Source organism: Cetorhinus maximus, chromosome 20, assembly GCF_964194155.1.
Source record: "Cetorhinus maximus chromosome 20, sCetMax3.hap1.1, whole genome shotgun sequence".
Classification (NCBI taxonomy): domain Eukaryota; kingdom Metazoa; phylum Chordata; class Chondrichthyes; order Lamniformes; family Cetorhinidae; genus Cetorhinus; species Cetorhinus maximus.
This window is the reverse complement of record NC_135898.1, coordinates 14,454,885-14,476,496: the sequence shown is the minus strand read 5'-3', so window position 1 is coordinate 14,476,496 and position 21,612 is coordinate 14,454,885. Positions and strand designations below refer to the sequence as shown.

Sequence of the window (21,612 nt, the reverse complement as noted above, 5' to 3'; positions counted from 1 at the left end):
AAACGTCAGCTCTTACTAAAAGTAACAAGATAGGTGATGATTGTTTGAGATGCAGGAGGATTTGTTCTTTTAGAGTCTGGTTCGCTTGGGCACAGAACAGGCAGGGAGAAATTAAAACAAATTGAGGAGGGAAACCACAGGTCTATCATGGAGTTCATCTGTTAATCTTGCAGGCTACACTGAATAGGTGCAAACTTCCCAGATCATCTCCTACACATGCTGAACCTTTTCCAACCCAAGAACAGTTAAGAGGACCTCCGCTCAATAACCTGCAGAATTCCTTGATGGAGAGTGAATTTCAATATCGGGAGAAGGCGATTCTGCCCAACAAGCATGCTGCATTTCCAGTTTGAATCTCTCAATTCAAAGTCATACGGACTCAAAACTTTAACTCTGTTTCTCTCTGAGTTTCTCCAGCATTTTCTGTTTTTATTTCAGATTTCCAGCATCCGCAATATTTTGCTTATGTGTTGCATTTCCTGGACCAATCCTTCTCTTCCCAGAAACACTTTCAATTGTTTCTTGAACTCACGCACACTGTGCACTTTCAGGCATTCCGTTAGACCAATTGACTCCAATTGGTGCAGAAGTTCTTCCCATCTCCCCTTCCTTGTCATCCAGTCCGGAATTGTGACATTCCAACACAATTGTACCCATCCAGCCTGTCCCACACAACATACACACCCCTGATTCCGCTCAAAAGCTGCCTGGGAGAGATGAACAGATAGATTAAAAACCCATGACAAGTAGGGGGGGGAAATTGGGAAATTCCTCTACCTTTCTCAATCAAAACTAGTCCAACAGATCATGTGGCCCTGATTGAAGTAACTTGAAGCACAAGCCTGCAAACAACCCCAAGGATTTGGAGTAAGCAGAGAGAAAAAGGTGGCTTGTAGAAAATGAACACAATCCCCATTTTTCACATGAAAGAATTCCTGTTCTCCAAGTCATTCTAAGGGAATAATGAGGGACTGCTTACAAGTTGATATAGTGGTCATTTTCCAAGTGGGTGATGATATTTCAGACCTGTCTCCTCCACAAATACACTGCGGCAGTGCGCACCATCTACAAGGTGCACGACTGCAATGCATCAAGAATACTCCAACCGCATCTCCCAAATAGATAAACTCCACAGCCTAGAACGATAAGGGCAACAGGTACATGAGAACACCATTACCTCCAGAGAGAAGTCGGGTCATACGGACTCGAAACGTCAACTCTTTCTCTCTCTACAAATGCTGTCGGACCTGCTGAGCCTTTCCAGCATTTTCTGTTTTTGTTTCGGATTTCCAGCATCCACAGTATTTTGCTTTTCCCTCAGCTCGGGTAAGTTCAGTTTCACATGCAGACATAAAGCAAGCTGCCTTTTCCGGCGCCTGAGCCCTGATAGTTAAGCATTACGTAGTGGAGCGGGGATGGGGGCTGCAATCTTGACTTAGTTCTCTTCTCCCCCCTCCTCCGACATTCTTTGATCAAAGGAAATTAACTTGAATTATGGCTTTCCACCATTATCCTTCTCAGGTTACTTAAACCTGCATAGAACAGAGGTCAAAGGTGCGACCCCCCCCCCCCCCCCCCCCAAAATCCCCCTTGTCATGAGCCAGCAGCAGTATCCAATTTTTTTATTCTGCAAATTTGTTTTTTTTTTAAAAACACACGTACTTCTCATTCTCTTCCACCATCATCATCCACTTCACAATATGAGGATATACCGAATTTTTCCTGGAGGTCTGATAGAACTCAAACTTAAACATGTCGGAGATTGTAAAGAGTGAAGCTGACACTCTGTGTTTCATCTAAAGATGGTGAAATAAATTAAAAATGATTAAAACAACCCCACAGGCAGTTTCTGCACCACCGCCTTCTGACATGCCTCTACATCCACAAGACCTGCCATATAAGCAGTGAGTGATCTCACTGCTTTTGGTGTCTCCACCCATATATGACAACAGTCATTTTGAATTAAGTCCTTCCATTATCAGTGCTTTGACATGTGTGTGTGAGGTATGCATTGCCAATCTGTTCTGTCTCTTCCATTTCAATGTTAAATTCTTCTTGAGAGCAGTGACGATCTTTTCATAAGCTTTAGATGATTAACGGAGATGAGCAATGGACAATCTAAAACTTAATTTCTAAATTGGAACAGGGAAAACTGGAAAAGTGCGATAAAAACAGGATCCAGTCAATGTAAAATGGAACCAAAGTTGACAGGAAAAACTGTGACAAAGCAACGAGTAATCTTTAAGGAAAAGATATTTCAGAAATGGCTAGGTACATTCCAAAAAGAACAAAAGAAAGGGAAACCAAAGGCAGGGCTTCTTGGATTATGAGCGGGATGGAGAATATGATGAAACAATAAGTTTTATGGTGTGTTTAGGTGAATTCCTCAAATGAGAGCCAGGTCAAAATACTGCTGGCAAAGAGAGAATATGAGAATAGAGTGGCAGTCAACAAAAAGAAACCCAAAAATCTTCTCCTGGAAGGTAGTAAGAAGCAGGTTGTGGCCTATTATGAACAAAGAGGGTGATATAGTAAACTGTCAATGAGTCAAATCCCAGGGAAATCAACTCAAAATTCAGATTAGGCAGAGCTTCGTAAAAACTGCGTATCTCACGTTACCAGGTGTTGGCCTTGAAAAAGGCCAGGATTTAACACCAGAAGAAGCCATAATCAATTTAATCAATTAGGGGGAGGCGATGGCGTAGCGTTATTGTCACTGGCTTAATATTCAAGAGACCAGGGTAATGCTCTGGGGACCCAGGTTCGAATCCCACCACAGCAGATGGTGGAATTTGAATTCCATAAAAATCTGGAATTAGAAATATAATGATAACCATGAAACCATAGCTTGGATTGTTGTAAAAATCCATCTGACTCACTAAAGGAAGGAAATCTGCCGTCCTTAACTGGTCTGGCCTACATGTGACTCGAGACCCAAAACAAACTCTCAGTTGTATCAAACAGCTACAAAGTCTCAAAAGAATGAAACCAGACCCGCATCGACCTAGGCACCAGAAACGACAGCAGCAAACTCAGCCCTGTCAACCCTGCAAAGCCCTCCCGACTAACGTTTGGGGGCTTGTGTCAAAATTGGGAGAGCTGTCTCACAGTCTAGTCAAGCAACAGCCTAACACAGTCATCCTCATGGAATCGTACCTTACAGATTATGTCCCAGACACCACCAGCACCATCCCTGGGGTATGTCCTGTCCCACCAGCAGGACAGGCCCACCAGAGGTGGCAGTACAGTGGTATACAGTCGGGAGGCAGTCGCCCTGGGAGTCCTCAATGTCAACTCCGGACCCCACAAAGTCTCATGGCATCAGGTCAAGCATGGGCAAGGAAGCCTCCTGCTGACTACCACGTAAAGCCCTCCCTTGGATGATGAATCAGTGGTCCTCCATGTTGAACAGCACTTGGAGGAAGCACGGAGGGTGGGGAACTTCAGTGCCCATCACCATGAGTGGCTCGGGAGCACCACTACTGACCAAATTGGCAGAGTCCTAAAGGACATAGCTGCTAGGCTGGGTCTGCGGCAGATGGTGAGGGAAGCAACAAGAGGGGAACACATACTTGACCTCATCCTCACCAAACTATCTACCGCAGATGCATCTGTCCATGACAGTATCGCTAGGAGTGGCCACCACACAGTCATTTAGGAGACGAAGTCCCAACTTCATATTGAGGATACCCTCCATCGTGTTGTGTGGCACTATCACTGTGCTAAATTGGATTTCGAACAGATCTAGCTACTCAAAACTGGGCAACCATGAGACGCTGTGGGCCATCAGCAACAGCAGAATGTACACGAACACAACCTCATGGCCCGGCCATGGAACCAGGATCAACCCTGGTTCAATGAAGAGTGCAGGAGGGCATGCCAGGAGCAGCACCGGGCATACCTAAAAATGAGGTGTCAATCTGGTGAAGTTGTAACGCAGGACTACTTGCATGCCAAACAACATAAACAAGTGATAGACAGAGCTAAGTGATCCCACAACCAATGGATCAGATCTAAGCTCTGCAGTCCTGCCACATCCAGTTGGGAATAGTGGTGGACAATTAAACAACTCACTGGAGGAGGAGGCTCTGCAAACATCCCCACACTGAATGATGGGGGAGCCCAGCACAGCAGTGCAAAAGATAAAGCTGAAGCATTTGTTACAATCTTCAGCTAGAAGTGCTGAGTGGATGATCCATCTCGGCCTCTCCAGAGGTCCCCAGCATCACAGATGCCAGTCTTCACCCAATTCAACTAATTCTATGTGATATCAAGGAACAGCTGAAGGCACTGGAAAGGCTATGGGCCCTGACAACATTCCAGCCAAAGTACTGAAGACTTGTGCTCCAGAACTTGCCACACCCCTAGCCAAGCTGTTCCAGTACAGCTACAACACTGTCCTCTACCTAGCTACGTGGAATATTTCCCAGGTATGTCTTGTACACAAAAAGCAGGACAAATCCAACCTGGTCAATTACTGCCCCATCACTCTACTCGCGATCATCAGTAAATCAATGGAAGGGGTCATCAACAGTGCTATCAAGCGGCATTTGCTTAGCAATAACAAGTTTAGGTTCCGCCAGGGCCACTCAGCTCCTGACCTTATTACAGCCTTGGTTCAAAAATGGACAAAAGAGCTGAACTCCAGAGGTGAGGTGAGGGGGACCGTCCTTGACACCAAGGCCACATTTGACCGAGTGTGGCATCAAGGAGCCCTAATAAAGCTGGCGTCAATGGGAATCGGGGGGGAAACTCTGCGCTGGTTGGAGTCATACCTAGCACAAAAGAAGATGGTTGTGGTTGTTGGAGATCAGTCATCTCAGCTCCAGGACATCACTTCAGGAGTTCCTCAGGGTAGTGTCCTCAGCCTAACCATCTTCAGCTGCTTCATCAATGACCTTCCTTCCATCACAAGGTCAGACGTGGGATGTTCGCTGATGATTGCACAATGTTCAGCACCATTTACAACTCCTCAGATACTGAAGCAGTCCATGACCAAATGCAGCAAAACCTGGACAATATCCAGGCTTGGGCTGACAAGTGGCAAGTAACATTCGTGCCACCCAAGTGCCAGGCAATGACCATCTTCGACAAGAGAGAATCCAACCATTGCCCCTTGATGTTCAATTGTATTACCATCACTGAATCCCCCACTATCAACATCCTGGGGGGTTACCATTGACCAGAAACTGAACTGGACTGGCCATATAAATACTGTGGCTACAAGAGTAGGTCAGAGGCTAGGAATCCTGTGACAAGTAACTCACCTCATTACTCCCCAAAGCCTGTCCACCATCTACAAGGCACAAGTCAGGAGTGTGATGGAATACTCCCCACTTGCCTGGATGGGTGCAGCTCTAACAACACTCAAGAAGCTTCACAGCGTCCAGGACAAAGCAGCCCTCTTGATTGGCACCACATCCACCAACATTCACTCCTTCCACCATCAATGCACAGTAGCAGCAGTGTGTACCATCTACAAGATGCACTGCAGCAATTCACCAAGGCTCCTTCGACAGCACCTTCCAAACCCACGACCACTACCATCTAAAAGGACAAGGGCAGCAGACAGATGGGAACACCATCCCCTGGAAGTTCCCCTTCAAGTCACTCATCATCCTAACTTGGAAATATATCGCCATTCCTTCAATGTAGCTGGGTCAAAATCCTGGAGCTCCCTTCCTAATAGCACTGTGGGTGTACCTACACTACATGGACTGCAGCAGTTCAAGAAGGCAGTTCACCACCACTTTCTCAAGCGCAATTAGGGATGGGCAATAAATGCTGGCCCAGCCAGCAAAGCCCTGTGAATGAATAATAAAAAAAAAATTCTGCTTAGTGCGTTTTTGGACATATGCAATACAATACATGTCACCAATGCAGTCCAACATACTTTCAGTATTATTGTGCTACAGTGCAAAGTCCCAGGGCACCTCTAAGGCTTACACAGCCCTTGCTTGGGAAACAGGCGAGCGAGGTGGTATTTAACTTTCTCCCAGGTTGTGCTGTACTTGCATACTTTGCACATCGCTTCACGGAGAAATCCTGATGTGAAATGATGGCTTGACCAGCGTTGCATATTTGAGCACACTTAGATCTAACCACTCTGCTCCAATTGGTCGGCGCAGTCACAGGATTCCTGGCGGAAGTGCTACGTTGTGGAAGCATCTCTTTTGCAAAGGATTTCAGCGTTATTCTTCTTGCCCAACAGAAGTTCAGCTAAACCAGATCAACCGCTGGGCAATTTCAGCTTACCACTGGCATTGTTCTCCAGCTTTCACTATTCTGCTGACAGGAAGAGTCGATAGCTTTGACACAAGCGGAATTTCAAGTCCTCTGAGTTTGACTCATTCACTGTCTATGCTGTACCACTCTATCGGCACAAGACAAGTCCAGAACACCAAATGAGTACTTCGTATCTTGTTTAGAGGGTGCTCACAAAATATTGTAGATCAAAATATCAGTTACATATAACCATGTAATGAGTGAAAATTGATAGGAAGGACATGCTGGAAAGGTTGCCTATGCTTAGAGTGGAGAGGTCACCTGGCCCTGATTGCCTCCATCCCAGTTGCTCAGCGAAGTGGAGATAGCAAAAGGGCTTGCCAAAATCTTTCAATTTTGTAGCTAAATTCCCTCATCCCTGGAACGTTGTGGTAAATCTCTTCCGCATTCTCTCAAAGACCTTTACATCTTTCCAAAAGTGTGGTGACCAGAACTGGACGCAATACTCTTGTTGTGGCTGAATCAGCGATCTATAAAGGTTCATGTTAACTGAGCTGCTTTTGCAGTCAATACTTCCTTTTCATGTGCCCAAGAACCCATTATGCTTTGTTAACTATTCTCTCAATATGTCTTGCCACCTTCCAAGATCGATGCACATGTATCCCCAGGTCCCTGCATACTCTGTAGAAGTGTGCCACTTAGTCTCCTCTGATCCCTTTTGCCAAAATGCATCACCTCACACTTGTCTGTGTTAAATTAACTCTACCCATTCTGCTAGCCTATCTAGCCTAACCATTGGTTACAATCAATTTGTATCATCCTCACTTGTCACTTAACACACCTCCAACTTAGGTATCATTGGTAAATTTTGAAATTTTACTTGGTATTCCAATACCAAAAAAATGTGACCCTGGCACTGACCCTTGGGGAATACTGCCGCCTACCATCCTCCAGTCTAAAAAGACAACCATTTACCATGTCTCCCTGTTTTCTGTCCTGAAATCAATTTTTTATCCAAGCTGACACGAACCCTCCTATTCCATAAGCCTCAGTATCGTTAACCAGCCTTTTACATGGTTCTTTGTCAAAGGCTTTGTAAAAATCCATAGACAATATCTGCTAAATCCTCTTAATCAAAAAATTAAGTTATATTAGTCAAACATCGTCTGCCTTGTACAAATCTGTGCTTGCTCTCCTGAACTCAAACCTCTCCATTAATTTTTTTCTTTGGTGTATCTGAAACCTTGCCCATCGCTGGCATTAAACTGATTGGCCTGTAGTTATTAGCAATGTTCATACATCCTTTCTTGAACAAGGGTGTCACAGTTTCCTCTTTCCAGCTCTGGTAACTCCCTCATATCAAGGTAAAATTGGAAGTTAGAGAAGCTAGGGCTGTTCTCCTTGGAGCAAAGAGAGTTGAGGGGAGATTTGACAGAGGTACACAAGATTATGACAGGTTTAGATAAGGTAGACCAGGAAAAGCTGTTCACATTAGCTGATGGTACAAGGACAAGGGAACACAGATTTAAGGTTTTTGATAAAAAATGCAGGAGGGGATGTGAAGGAGAACTCCTTGATTCAGCAATTGGCAATGACCTGGAACTCGCTGCCCATGAGGTGGTGGAACCAGAAATCATTTCAGATGGAAATTGGATGGACACTTCAAGGACAAAAACTTGTAGGGCTTCAGGGATACAGCAGGGGAATGGGGTGAATTGGATTGCTCTGAAGAGAGCTGGCATAGACTTGATGTGCCAAATGGTCTTCATTTGTGCTGTAACGACTATGACATTTGTCCAGTCCTGTCGATTCACTCAATCACAGTTTTGGGGGAGGGCAGCTATTTAAATCAGGCCACTGTGAATCACCTTGAGACGTTTTGCTAAACTAAAAACACCAAATAAATGCAAGGTGTTGGAATTTACATTTGTCTGCGCTAACGTATTTTACTTTTGCTCTTCATTATTCAACAATGCAGCACAGCTGATCAGATGTGGAATGACAGTAAAAATTCACTCAAATTGTAAGCATTATGGTGCTTTAAATCATTTTTGGATGCACTTCAAATTTCTAAAACAACACTTACTTAACAGAATCAGATAATGTAGGTCACAGAAAGATAAAGAGCCATAAAAAGGTAGTTGTAAAATGCGCAGAATCACAGCCTAACACAGGATGATTTAATGGGGAAAGATCAGGGCAAGAGTGGCACTAACTGGATAGAACTTTCCAAGAGGCAGCGCAGGCATAAAGCGTCGAATCTTCTCCTTCTGTACTATATGATTCAATTATCTGAAAACCGCTAACCATGTTAACCATTTCAGGACCACTGTTTTTTGCATTACAGTTTAAACTGAACACGTCTTAACTTTTTTTTGAAGATGTTTCCTTTGTCTAATTCCAAGGCTTACTTCCCACTCCATTCCCAAGGCAGTGCCTCAGCAAGGAAACCAATCCCTGTCCTCCTTCGTATCCATTCATTAGGAGATACTGCAGCCACAGCCTAGGGCAACTCATTATTTGTTTCAAGTACCATTAAGACTAGCGAATTATTTTCTGAATATAATAAATATTCTAACCTTGCTAGCCCACTCACGCATGAATAGCTTCCTTCTCAAATCTAAATCACAGTCCATTTTTTCAATCACCAATTATTTAACACAATCACTAATTATGGAAAAAAAATTGCCTTGTACATAGGAACAGGAGTGGGCAATTTATTCTTGTAAGCCTGTTGCAACATTCAATGAGATCACAGCTGATCTGCACCCCAACTCCACTCCATCTACCTGCCTTGACTTCACATTACTTAATAGCCTCGGTTTGGACAAATCTGCCAAACCCAGATTTAAAATTATTACTTGAGTTGGCATTTGCTGCTATTTGTGGGACACGATTCCACTGTACCGCCCTTTGCATGAGATGTTTTTAACTTCTCTTCTGAATGGTCTGGCTCTGATTTTAAGGTTATGTCACCTTGCCCTAGGCTGGTCAATCTATGGAAAAAGTTTCTATCTTCCCTTTCAATTCCTTACAAAGTACAAAAGACCTCAACCAAAAATCCCTTAACCTTCTTTATGCCAGCAAACACAAACCTAGTATGTGAGATCTCTTCTCACAATCTAACCCTTGGAGCCCTGGTTAGCAAGCACATAGTGGTGGTGGGAACCGGGATGTTGGGGGTGATGGCGAGATGGAGCAGTGAGGGTTTGTGATAAAACAAATGCAGGCATGAACTAAGCTATCCACAACTAATATAAAAAACAAAATAGAACACGAGAGTTTTCAGCAGAACCAAAACTACAGTGTGCCATATTCTAGGGCTCCAAACATTTGTGATCTTTCTCCAAAGCATTATTTTCTCACTTTCAAATTGGAAATTGAAGGTAATATGAATAGGACTTTTGTGTATGCTGAAAATTATTTTTCATCCGAAGCTATGCAGAATGAAGCAATTACTTGATAAAGTTATGACATAAAAGGTTAATATCGCATTCCTCAGTACTAACATGCTCCTCTGAAATAACTCTCATTTATTTTGTTCCTTTTAAGGTAAAACATGCAACGGTGCTTCACAGAGTGTTATTAAATAAAATTAGGCACCAAGCAACACAGAGATATTGGGACAGGTTACAAAAGCTGGGTCAAAGTGAGAGGTCACTGGGCCAAAGGACAAGGACAGCAGAACCACCTGATCCTGACTTGGAAATATATCACCATTCCTTCACTGTCACTGGGTCAAAATCCTGGAACTCCCTCTCTAACAGCACTATGGATGTACCTACACCACTTGGACTGCAGCAGTTCAAGAAGGCAGTTCACCACCACCTTCTCAAGGGCCATTAGGGATAGGCAATAAATGCCGGTTTAGCCAGTGACACCCGCATCCCATGAATGAATTTAAAAAAAACTTCTAAGCACCATCTTATAGACATTCTACATACTTAGCAAAAGAGACTCAAATTTACCTGGCGCTTATCACATCTTTCAGAGATATGTGTTAAAGCATTTCCCATGCAGAGCAGAGACTGTTAAGCAAGCACAGGGTATGCTCACACATCCACCCAAGTAACAACGAGATCATAGGCAGTGAATTTTTTTTTATAAATAAAGATACTATCAGCCAGAGACGGAATATTGGCCAAACTGCCGCGAAAACTGTCTGCTCTTCCTCGAATGGTGCCACAGGAGAATTAACACCGAATAAAGTACAAGAACAGACAGGCAGCAGCTCAGTTGAATAATCCCGCCCAAAGAAGAGCCTCACTGGCAATTGTAACCCTCCCTCCCCACACTGCAAGGTCAGCTCAGATTATACACTGTCAGCCGTGACTCAGTATCACGCTCACTCCTCTGAACCAGAAGGTTGTGGGTTCAAGTCACACAACACGAGCTTGAGCACTCAATCTAGGCTAACACTTCATTACAGTATTGAGGGAGTACTGAACTGCTGGGCGCATTCGGTTTTGAATGTGACATGAAACTAAACCCTCCGTCCATCCTCTCAGAACAGGCCAAGACCTCATGACGCTAATTCATGGAAGGGGAGTTTACTCCCAACCAACATTTATTCCATCAGTCAACGCCTAAAAACAGACTGTCTGTGCATTCACACTTTGCTGTTTATGGGGGCTTGCTGTGCACAAAGTGGCTGCGTTTCCTGCATTACAACAGTGACTATGCTTCCTAAAGGACCTACTTGGGACCGTAAACCACTTTGGGGTGTCCTAAAGCTAAGAAAGATGCTTTAGACATGCAAGTCTGTCTTTCTTCACTGTGTGCTGCATGTGCTGAAAACCTTTGGAGGTTTTATGAGCTTCAAATGTTTGGAGAGTGGTGGAACCCTGACAGCAGGCTAACCATTGAACTTTATACTCCAAGTCCTACTTCACAGTGCACTACACATCACCACCCTTGTCTCGACAGAGGATGTGTATGGAAGGCAGTTTGCTTGTTTTCCCTCTTTTTTTAAAATTAAATAGTACAAGGGTTTATTTCACATGAGGAGTTCTTCTAACTGAAGCCTTTCAATCAACCTTAAAACTCACAGCCTCCAGAGGATCTTCACAAAGTTAATGATTTCCCTGCTTCAGATTGAATTATTATTCAAGCAGCTGCTTTGGTCCACATTCTATTTATAGTATTTGGGCTCCCAGTTTCTTAAGATTTGCAGCTCAGTGTGCAGCTGTGTTTTGGCGCATGCTTGCATTCAGAAGGCTCTTCAAGGGTGGGGAAGCTAACTTTTTAGTCTTCAACATGAACAACTTGTGGTAGGGGTTTTACAGTGGTCTATTTTCAGCTGACTATGAAGAAGGGTGTTAGTGTCACGTGGAAGATAAACTCTGACATGGATTGCTTAGGCCAAACAGCCTGTGTCCACAGAGTAATTGTGTGCATCACTTCAGCACCCAAAATGCACTCAGCTCAAAGATATTAAACAGATTTGAAGGGTAGTCAAACTCCTTGAATGATCCAAGTGCCTTGATTCTTCATTGAGCAGTATGCTCTGAATTCAGGCATGTTCACTGCTCTCAAGCTGCTGAGAAGCATTCAACTGCTGTTTATTACTTAGCTAATTTTGCTGGATAACACACCTGTGAAGAACCTTGAGACATTTTACTTCCTTACAGGTTAAAATTAATGCAAATTATCTAAATAAATCAGAAATAACAGTTATCAGGATACTGCGGCAACTCTCAATAAAGTTTCTGCTCCTGCTACACGTCTTCGGGAACAACATGTTTGGGCCAATGAGCCTTATAGAAGCATAAATATAATAATGTTCCTCCCTATTTATTAAATATACATCCATCAGTAAAATTCAAAAGTTTCTTCTGGAAAGAAAGAGATGATTATCCCCAATTGCAAGAACTCTGCTGAAGCCTGGTCCTGCGTAGAGAGGAATTTAATATTCTTTATAAGAAAATATATTAAATTCAGATGGCAACATGAGACTCGCATTTACATAATGGATTTTCACATCATAACATCTCACATAAGGAAGGCTCCTCATTCAAGTGCTGTGACTACTTTGTCAATAATCTTTTAAAAACAGCAATGAAACGAATAATGAGTTTATGTATTATTTTGGGGTTTTTTTGGTGGCATTCTCTAAGGGTGTACAGGACATTGGAAAACAGAAATTGCTAGGATTTGGGAGACAACATGATTGAAAGGTGAGGGAAATTGGGAGATAGGGCAGTAGTTTACAAACACAGCAACCAAGTTCAGTTTTTTTCTAAGAGCTGAGTATACTCATCCAACAATTGGCAGCAAAACACCATCGGCATAAGATGTTTGAGGTAATTGTAGTTAAGTAGTATGCTGCACATGATATTCCAAATAGCTAATGTTCGTGGACCGGAAGCAATGTTCGGTCAGCAAGCACAGGGTTGACAGGTGAATGGGACTTTGTGCGAGTTAGCAGCAGAGTTCCAGATGAGCTGAAATTTATGGAGGGTGCAAGGTGAACACAGGAGTCGGTCAGATGACAGGAGAAATGAATGGAAAGCAATAACCAAAGTCAATAAAAAGCCAACCTTTTGTGCAAGGAACGTGTTCCAAAACACGTCTCTCAGATGGCTGTTTAAAGTTGTGACATTTAGAGGATGGTCCATTGTAAAACACAAAATCAATTAAGAAATGGAGTCTGTTCACCCATATTCAATTTGTTTTTACCTTCCCACTATTTGTGGTTCAGAATTGTTCACTTGTACAGGGCTTGGGCGAGACCACACCTCGAATGCTGTGTGCAGTTTTGGTCTCCATTATTTAAGGAAGAACATACGCCATGGGAGACGGCAAAGGTTCACTAAATTGGTTCCTGGGATGAGAGGGTTGTCCGATGATGAGGCACTGAGTAAATTGGGTGTACCCTGTCTGGAGTTCAGAAGAATGGAAAATGATCTCATTGAAACATACAAGATTCTGAAGGGGCTTGACAGGGCAGACACTGAGGTTGTTTCACCTTGCTGGTGATTTTAGAACATGGGGGCACAGCCCCAGAATTAGGGGTCTATCATTTACAGCTGAAACAAGGAAAGGTTTCTTCAATTAGAAGATCGTGAATAATTGTAATTCTCTGCCCCAGAGGGTTTGGATGTTCCAGTGTTGAATATATTCAAGACTGAGATTGACAGATTTTTGATTTGTCAGGGAACCAAGGGATATGAGGAACAGTCAGGAAACTGGAGTTGAGGTAGGTGGTCAGCTTGACCGTATTGAATGGCGAAGCAAGCTCAAGGGGGCTAAATGGTCCACTCCTGCTCTATTTGTTATGTTCTTAACAGATTCTGCTGTACAGCTTTACATCCAAGCACTTCAAAGATGCAGAGCTTTAGAAAGGATGTGAGGGTTCTTAATAGGGTGCAAAGGAACTAGAATAGTCCAGGGATGAAGGCACTTTGCAACAAAGTTAGCTTGGAGAAGCTGAGATTGTTCCCCTTAGGAGCAAACAAAATTGAGGGGAGATTTGATAGAGACATACCAAAATTATGACAGGTTGCAACAAGAGCGATAAATGTACCCACTAACTGATTGCACCAGGAGTAGGAGAAACAGATTTAAGGTTTTAGACAGAGAGATGTAGGGAGATGTGATTCATAGCGTGTAGCAATGATCTGGAACTCGTTGCCTATAAAAGGAGACAATCAATGATTTCAAAAGGATACTGGATGACCACTGGAGGGAAATAAACTTGCAGGGCCAAAGCAATAAAGCAAGGGGTTGAGACTGATCGCATTGCTTTACAGACAGACAGCATGGACACAATGGGCCGAATAGCTTCCTTCTGCATCAGAATGACTCTATAATTGTATCTTAGTATTTAATTATGTGCAAGTGATGGGTATTAACTGGGGATTCACTTGAATCCTTATAAATAGACACAGACTGACATTGTGGTTGCTGAGTTAGAATGTGTATGCTTATAATTTGCAACTCTGTAAATACATGAAAGTCTAAAGATTAATTACCATTTTCTTTCATCAACTGGCTTTCTGGAATAAATTTTACAAACCCAACATCACCAGCAGTTGAGTAGCAAAGTGGCACACTGCACATGCAGATAGACAAGGCAGCTCTCAAGGTTTTTCATCCCTGACCTGTGCTGAATTAGGTGATCTCACCAGCACAAATGTTGGGGTTCTGAAGCTGGACTGGAGAGAGCGGGGGCACAAGTAAGGTTGCTGCTCTTCACCGTTATCTCGTGATCTGTACTGCAGAGGCAAAGAGCAGGAGCTGACTTTGCTGGTCCAAAGCGTTTTCTGCGAGTGGAGAATATTGGATTATTATGATGGGACAAGATGATTTCCATGAGGAAGCCAGCTTGATCTTCCCATCCATTTAAAATGAGTGCATGGAGGAAAAAAACTAAATCAGATCAGATCAGATCTGTCAAGGGTGTGGGCTCCTCTACTCTACTATCTGCAGTGTCCAGGCGACCTAACAGCCTCAGACAAAGCAGGAAAATCCATTCCTGAATGTCACTAAACAGGAATGACCGGGTCCGGGAATGCCAACACTCACTATCTAAGCTTGGACTTAGTGAAATGACCAATGGGGTGAGTTACAGGCAAACTCCAACTCTGACGCAAATTAAACTTTATGGAGAATAGAGGCTTTACAGAAGGAAAAAAAAGCTTTCAACTTGTGCTTTGCATCTGTTCTCATTGCTCAGCATTGAAAACCCAACAGTTTTTTAAAAAACCATTTTCAACACTAATGACAGTTACTGTAATTTTGTTACAACTTTACAAAAGCTTCAATTTATTCATATCATTAGTGTGGTTAATAGAATAATTATTCTCATTTTGCAACAGGCAAAATTACACTTAAAATAACAACTGCAAAACTATCCTACAACCACTTGTGTTTTCAGTTGCTGGCCCCTCTTTTCAACGTCCTGCCTTTTCCCCATTGATGGGGTAGTCACCAAACTCAACCAGTTGATAGCAGCCCAGCATTGACACAATCTTTTTTTTTCTCCCCTACCTATTCTAATATCACACTGCCTGAGGTCCATCTGGGATATTCAGATATGCCATTCTAGTAAAACTTCTCATTCATAAAGCGGGGCAACCAGAATTACACAATCTTCTAGTTGAAGCCTAATTGGTTGAGCAAGAAATGTTCCTCTGCACTGTCCCGTCCAAACCTGCACCCAGAGTCTTGATTGGAGGTCCCATGGTTCCAGCTGCCCTCCAACACCACACCCAAGTAGTGCAGCTCAGACAGTGACTACAAGCAAATTATTAACCAGAGGGGCTGAACCCTATCCAGTCATTGTCTCTCCCCTCCACCCTAAATAGTGAGCAATCACTTTGCGCTTCACTACCTCGGGGACAGTGGAGTCATTGCAGAGCTACGACTCTGGTGGAATTCAATTAATTTGACAAGAGTCCAGGCCTTTGATTCCATTAAGATGTTGGATAATTGGAGAAAGGGAACTTATGCAGATCCTTGCAGAGTTGTGGATATGTTTGATTTTAACTGTACCCAACTAGATTACACTTCAATGATCCACAGAAAGTGATGACAAAATTTGCCAACACGCCAAGTACATTAGCATCAAGGCCTGTGACCACTGAGATTGGAACTGGTCTGACATGCAAGTTGGACACAGCATGTTGCTCCCTCATACTTAAAGATAAAGTGTAAACTGCACAAAAATGGTATCTCACTTGCACAGAATGCAGGCATTGTGAGGAAGCAGCGTACATAACAAGTATGTACCTTGTGTAGGGAAGGGGGGTGGGGGTGGGTATCTGCTATTCATGGGTACAGAGAGAACAATACCCTCTTTGGGATATCTGGAGCCACAATTGCAAACCTGAATCTTCTGACCTGCCCCTCTCATATCCTGACCCATGGCAACCCACACATTTGGAACCCTCCTGACCAATCACCTTGCTTGCCTTTTAAAAGCTCCTTGAAGCATAAGTGCTCAACCACATGTTTGATTCTGTCAAGCCTCCCACCCCATGACCCCTCGTGTTCTCCCATTGCCTCACCAGAGAAACTGCCCTCACCATTCCCACACCAGAATAAACTTAACCCACACCAGGAAGATGAACCAACAAACACACAGTAGGTCAGTCAGCATCTTTGCAGAAATGAAGCAGCTGAAAAGTGGGATTCGCAACGTCTTGAACAATCCACGTCCTGGTATAAGCCAAAAACTTAATATCTTGTAATATCTCTGCAAATCCAGACTGACCTGCTGTGGATTCCAGCTCTTTCTACTTTTTTTTTAATTGTTTGATCTAATGGAACCGTTCAGTGTACTTCATTTGATTAGATGGCAAGTCCCATTCTGCACTGAATTTGTGTTGCTGATTGCAGTATTGCAGTATGAGGGGGTAGGGTGGAGGTCTGCACCCTTCCCCCTCCCTCTCTGTGCCCCCTCTCCATCTCTGGCGTAGCGAGCAAAAACAAAAATGGCAAAAAAAAAGATACTCAAAACAAAATGCTACTTTTCCACACCTCAGCAACCCAGTTTGGGCCCTGACAGCAGGGCACGTTTCCGCTGTGGACGGTGCACTGGCAAAGGGCATGAAGTGAGGCATGTAAGCAAAAGGGTAGGATTCATTCGTAAGCTTCAAACAAGAATGAGGTCTTTTTTTTAAAAAAAGTTCAATTTACACAACAACAAATGTTCTTCAAAAAAACCACTGCTAACGTTGACATCTTGAAATTCATCGCAAAGAATACAAGAAACCGACAGTCACATCTTTTATTATATGGAAGCGGATCTCAGCCAGGGCTGGTTCCAGGAGACTGCACTGTCACGCTCAACACAAGAGATCCATGGAAATGAACTGCACAATTCCATCTGCTATGCCAGCAGCGAGAAAGGGGTCGTAGCTGAATAAGCAGGGGTCGTAGCTTATTTCAAAACTGATCCCCGCTTCCCACCCTTCACAATTTGCGCGATTTGAGGCCAGTGGGTTTTTTTTTAAATGCTCGTTGATTAACGAGCACTGTCTCATCTCCCAGCACCGCCGCCACCACCGCTCTTCCTGCACCAAGAACCAACGTACTTTCAATTACATATTTTGAAGACGACGAGAAAAGCACCCTGCGTTTTTCACGTGCGTGAAGAAAAAGGTTTCCTGCTGCTGAAACGGTCCACCCGGCTATTTTTATATATGGAAAGCATACCCAGTGTTGAAATTGCATTCGTCAGAGGAGAAAAGCAAAAAAAGCAAATACTGCATCCAGCCTGCAGCAAAACAGCTCCAGCCAGAGGCCACCGTGTGTCCCACTGATACTGTAACAAGTTGTACACAAGAGATTGACACCGTCTTTTCTCTCCCACCCCCCCCAAGGTTTTTCCAACGCCCTGCGTGCGGGTAACGGTGCGAGAAATTCAAGTTGCAGAATAAAACACGAAGGATATAAAGAACCCAAAATGTATCACTTTTAATTTAAAACAAAAAAACAAGGTATGACTGAATGGCGAACGGGCAAGAAAAACAAAACCTGGGGGGAAAGGGGGTGGGGAGCATTTCTGACGAGTATTTTATCAGCAAAATCAAATCCCGACAGATTCAAAATATAAAGGTTGAATTTCAGCGTCGCTGTCACCTGCTTTCGAACCTGCTGAAATGGGTGGGTTGCAGGTTTGACAGCTGCTCCTCACCACTACTGCCCACAGCCCCCTCACAAAACACTATGTATGGGGGCAGGGGGGGAATAATAAAAGCATTCAACCCACCTCTAGCAGAAAGCTTTTTGGTGTTAATGATTTTCGCTGCATATTCTTGCCCTGTTGACAGTTTCACACATCTGCGGACGATGGAGAAAGCGCCTCTGGACAGAGAGAGAATAGAGAAAAAACACAATGTAGCACAGCAAGGATTCATTTTATACCCATTAAAAGGATCGTAAATGTTGCGATTTTTTTTCCCCTCATTCTGCTGGGGGAGGGGGGGGCGGGTAGTGGAGGTTTCCCTCAGACTGCTGAAAAAGAGAGGTGGAGGGGACTGGGGTAGAAGAGGAGGAGGAGGGGGGGGGGAGGCAAAAAAGAGGAAGGCGGGCAACAGGGGGAGGAAGGAGGCTTGTATCACTTACTTGCCGAGCTCCTCATAAAGCTGGTATTCATCGCTGAATCGGGTACACGTTCCAGTCGAGGCCATGTTGGAAAAATTGGAGATTGCAAGGGAGGGAGCCAGCGCTTGCTACCGGGCGCCGGGTTATCGACAGCACCGCCCGCCGCCTCTCGCGAGATAGCTAGCAAGTGAGAGGGGAGGAGAAACGGGGCGGGTTCGTCTGATTGACAGTCCGGAGCCCGGCAGATGACCGGAAGATTGTGGCATTGCTCTCAATGTTCTCCCCCACACCCCCTCCAGGTTTGGGAAGATTCGTCGCCTCTCTTGCAATGCTGTCAGTAAATGAAATCGGTTGTATTTTTCTCACTGCAGTATAGGATAGGTGATCATTAGAGGAAGTCCCTCAACCTTGTAACAAGAAATAGGAAAGGCTGCAAAAGCACAAACACACACACACACACTCAGGGGGTCACTCGGTGTCTCTGGTTGCCAGCACTCCATCCAAGCAGATTCTTCTCTTCGCTGTGATAATTTAAAACAGTTTGCTTCAAAACCCAAACTTGGAGAAATTGTTTAGGGAAAGAAGCTCTCAGTTTTATTAAGTTCAGCAAACTCAAAAAGGGGCTGACCAGCTTATATTTCACCTCTTTTCTATATTTCTTTAGTTCTGTTGAAGAGTCATCCGGACTCGAAACGTTAACCGTGCTCCTCTCCGCAGATGCTGTCAGACCTGCTGAGTTTTTCCAGCTATTTTTGTTTTTGTTTTGGATTTCCAGCATCCGCAGTTTTTTGCTTTTATCAAAAAGAGGCAATGTGTATGTGTCGTCCTTTTACCTTATTTACACGCACAGCCATTTGTTGAAGTCACTGATTCCAAACGTTACCTGAATAACGCTTTTGAAATTTGGCCTAACTTTTGTTCAAAACAATCGAGCTGAAACTGCGAGAAGCTTGAAAAAAAAATTGTCTCAGTTTTATAATTGAACAGTGCCGATGCAATGGTAAATTGGATATGCCACTCAGACTGCAGCAACTCTGCTCACATTGCTGATCCAGACCAAAGCATTAAATCCAACGAAGGTTTTCAGACTGAGGCATCAACAAACAATTCACTGGACAAATTTCAACAACTTGTATTTACATAGCACCATTCCCATCTTAGGTATGTATGTTCCTCGTGCTTCACAATTAATGAAAATACTTTTGAATTTTAAGTCTCTGTTGTAAAGTGAATGCCCATTGTCCCGCATGGGATCGGAGGAACCCCATAAGTGTAAAGCGAGCATGGCAAGATCCCACAGACAGCAAGGATATAAATGACCAAGCTGTTTTAGTGATTTTGCTTAGTGGATGAATATTAACCAAGTTATCAGTAAAATTCCCCTGGCTCTTTTTTGAGATAGCGCCATGAGATCTGTTACATCCACCTGACAGAGCATACAGTGCCTCTTCAACATTTCACCTGAACAACAGCACGTCTGGCATTCTCAGAGTAGTGTTGGCCTAGGCTATAAAATAAAGCCTCCAGAATGAGGTTTGACTCCACAACATCTTGCCTCAGAGACAAGAGTGTTACCACTGCACCATGGCTGTGAAAATCCTATTCTTGTCACTGGTCTCCAGCTCTCTGTCTCCCTATTCTTCAGGGTTCCCCATTCCCTTGTTCCAACCAGGCCTAACAGTCTATTTTGTCCATGTTCTTCAGGCTGAAGCACAACACCAACACTTAACGTAATTAAACATCCCAAGAGTGTTATCAAATAAAATTTGACAGTCACAGAAAGAGAAGTTAGGTAATTTTTCAAATAAAGTTGCATATTTGTTCATGTTGTGGAGAAAAACAGCGACTTTGAAGTCTGAGAGGTTCAAGTAAGTAAAAAGCCTTTATTCAAGCATGCTTTTTTTTTTGAAAAATATACTTTATTCATAAAATATCTGGCAGAACATTCCAAACCATTTCAAAATCACCATCACATAAGTACAATCAGATTCAACTTTTACACATATATCACAAGGTGCAATCAATGAATATTACAATCATTTCAATATGGTCAATGCAGACAATCAGACAATGGTATTGGAGTTATCAACATACATCATGTTGCAATCTGAGGTGCTTCAATACAATTATAATACACTTAGTATTCACTGCATACATTCATTTTGAGCTATACAGCCCGAGGGGCTCTCAACAGTTCCCAGTCCCTCGGTGCACTGTGACAGAAAGGTCTTAGGCAGCGACCTTTCCCCATTGCGCCTTTGCGGCAGCTGCTTTAGTGCGTCCCTCAGCACGTAGTCCTGGACTTTGGAATGTGCCAGTCTGCAACACTCGGTCGGGGACAACTCTTTGCGCTGGAAGACCAACAAGTTTCGGGCAGACCAAAGAGCATCTTTCACCAAGTTGATGATCCTCCAGCTGCAGTTGATGTTTGTCTCGGTGTGTGTCCCTGGGAATAGCCCGTAGTGCACAGAGTCCTGTGTCACAGAACTGCTCGTGATGAAGCTCGACAGAAACCACTGCATCTCTCTCCAGATCTTCTTTGCAAAGGCACAATCCACAAGGAGGTGAACAACGGTCTCGTCCCCACCACAGCCACCTCGATGGCAACGTGCAATTGGGGGTGAGATTCCTGGCGTGTTGGAAGGATCTGACGGGGAGGGCCTTTCTCACCACCAGCCAAGCTACGTCTTAGTGCTTGTTGGAAAGTTCTAGTGATGAGGCATTCTGCCAAATGACTTTGACAGTCCACAGGATCCACCCTCTCCTTTTCCCGCAGGGCCTCTAAGACGTTACGTGCCGACCACTGCCTGATGGACTTGTGGTCAAAGGTGTTTTTCTGCATAAATTTTTCCACCAGGGACAGGTGGTGCGGCATGGTCCAACTACTTGGAGCGTTCTGCGGCAGCATGGCCGGACCCATCCCAAAAAGCCTTTATTCAAGCATGAATGGGAGAAGCTCCTGGGTCACTCAAGGAAACTCAAAAATATACAGTTTGCAACACCCTTTTATAACTCTGACTTTCTAACATTGCTGTTGGACCTCATTAACAGCTGCTAATCGTTGATTATTCTATTACATTCATCAGCTGGTGGGTTTCTTTACTCAATCAGTGAGCTACACAATAGATGAAATGCAGGTGTTATCTCATCCCTCGGCTTGGGCCTCTCTGCTCTGCCTTTAATTGAATTTCCTTTATCTCTTTCATGTTTACACAGGCTGTGAACAATGCCCATTGTTCATCTCTCATTGTTGAGTATCCCATCATGCCCCTTGGGTCTACTCTAAGGGTATTAATGGATATAATGCACACATATTTTAATATCAATCCAAACTGT

General features: G+C 43.7%; 1 protein-coding gene across 49 annotated transcripts in view; it reads right to left on the bottom strand.

Annotated features, from left to right (window-relative positions):
* LOC144694882 (calcium/calmodulin-dependent protein kinase type II subunit beta-like) overlaps positions 1–18,469 on the bottom strand; it is a 248,380-nt gene extending 229,911 nt beyond the window's left edge. For 36 of the 49 annotated variants that reach the window (XM_078565546.1, XM_078565562.1, XM_078565579.1 and 33 more), the window contains exons 1-2: positions 18,298–18,469; positions 17,942–18,036 (exon numbers count right to left, since the gene is read on the bottom strand). In XM_078565546.1, the coding sequence (XP_078421672.1) occupies positions 17,942–18,036; positions 18,298–18,362 (160 nt within the window). In that variant the 5' untranslated portion in view covers positions 18,363–18,469. The remainder of the gene's footprint in view (positions 1–17,941; positions 18,037–18,297) is intronic. The other 13 variants (XM_078565582.1, XM_078565585.1, XM_078565584.1 and 10 more) reach the window with 2 other exon arrangements.
* Between the last annotated feature and the right edge of the window lie 3,143 nt (positions 18,470–21,612).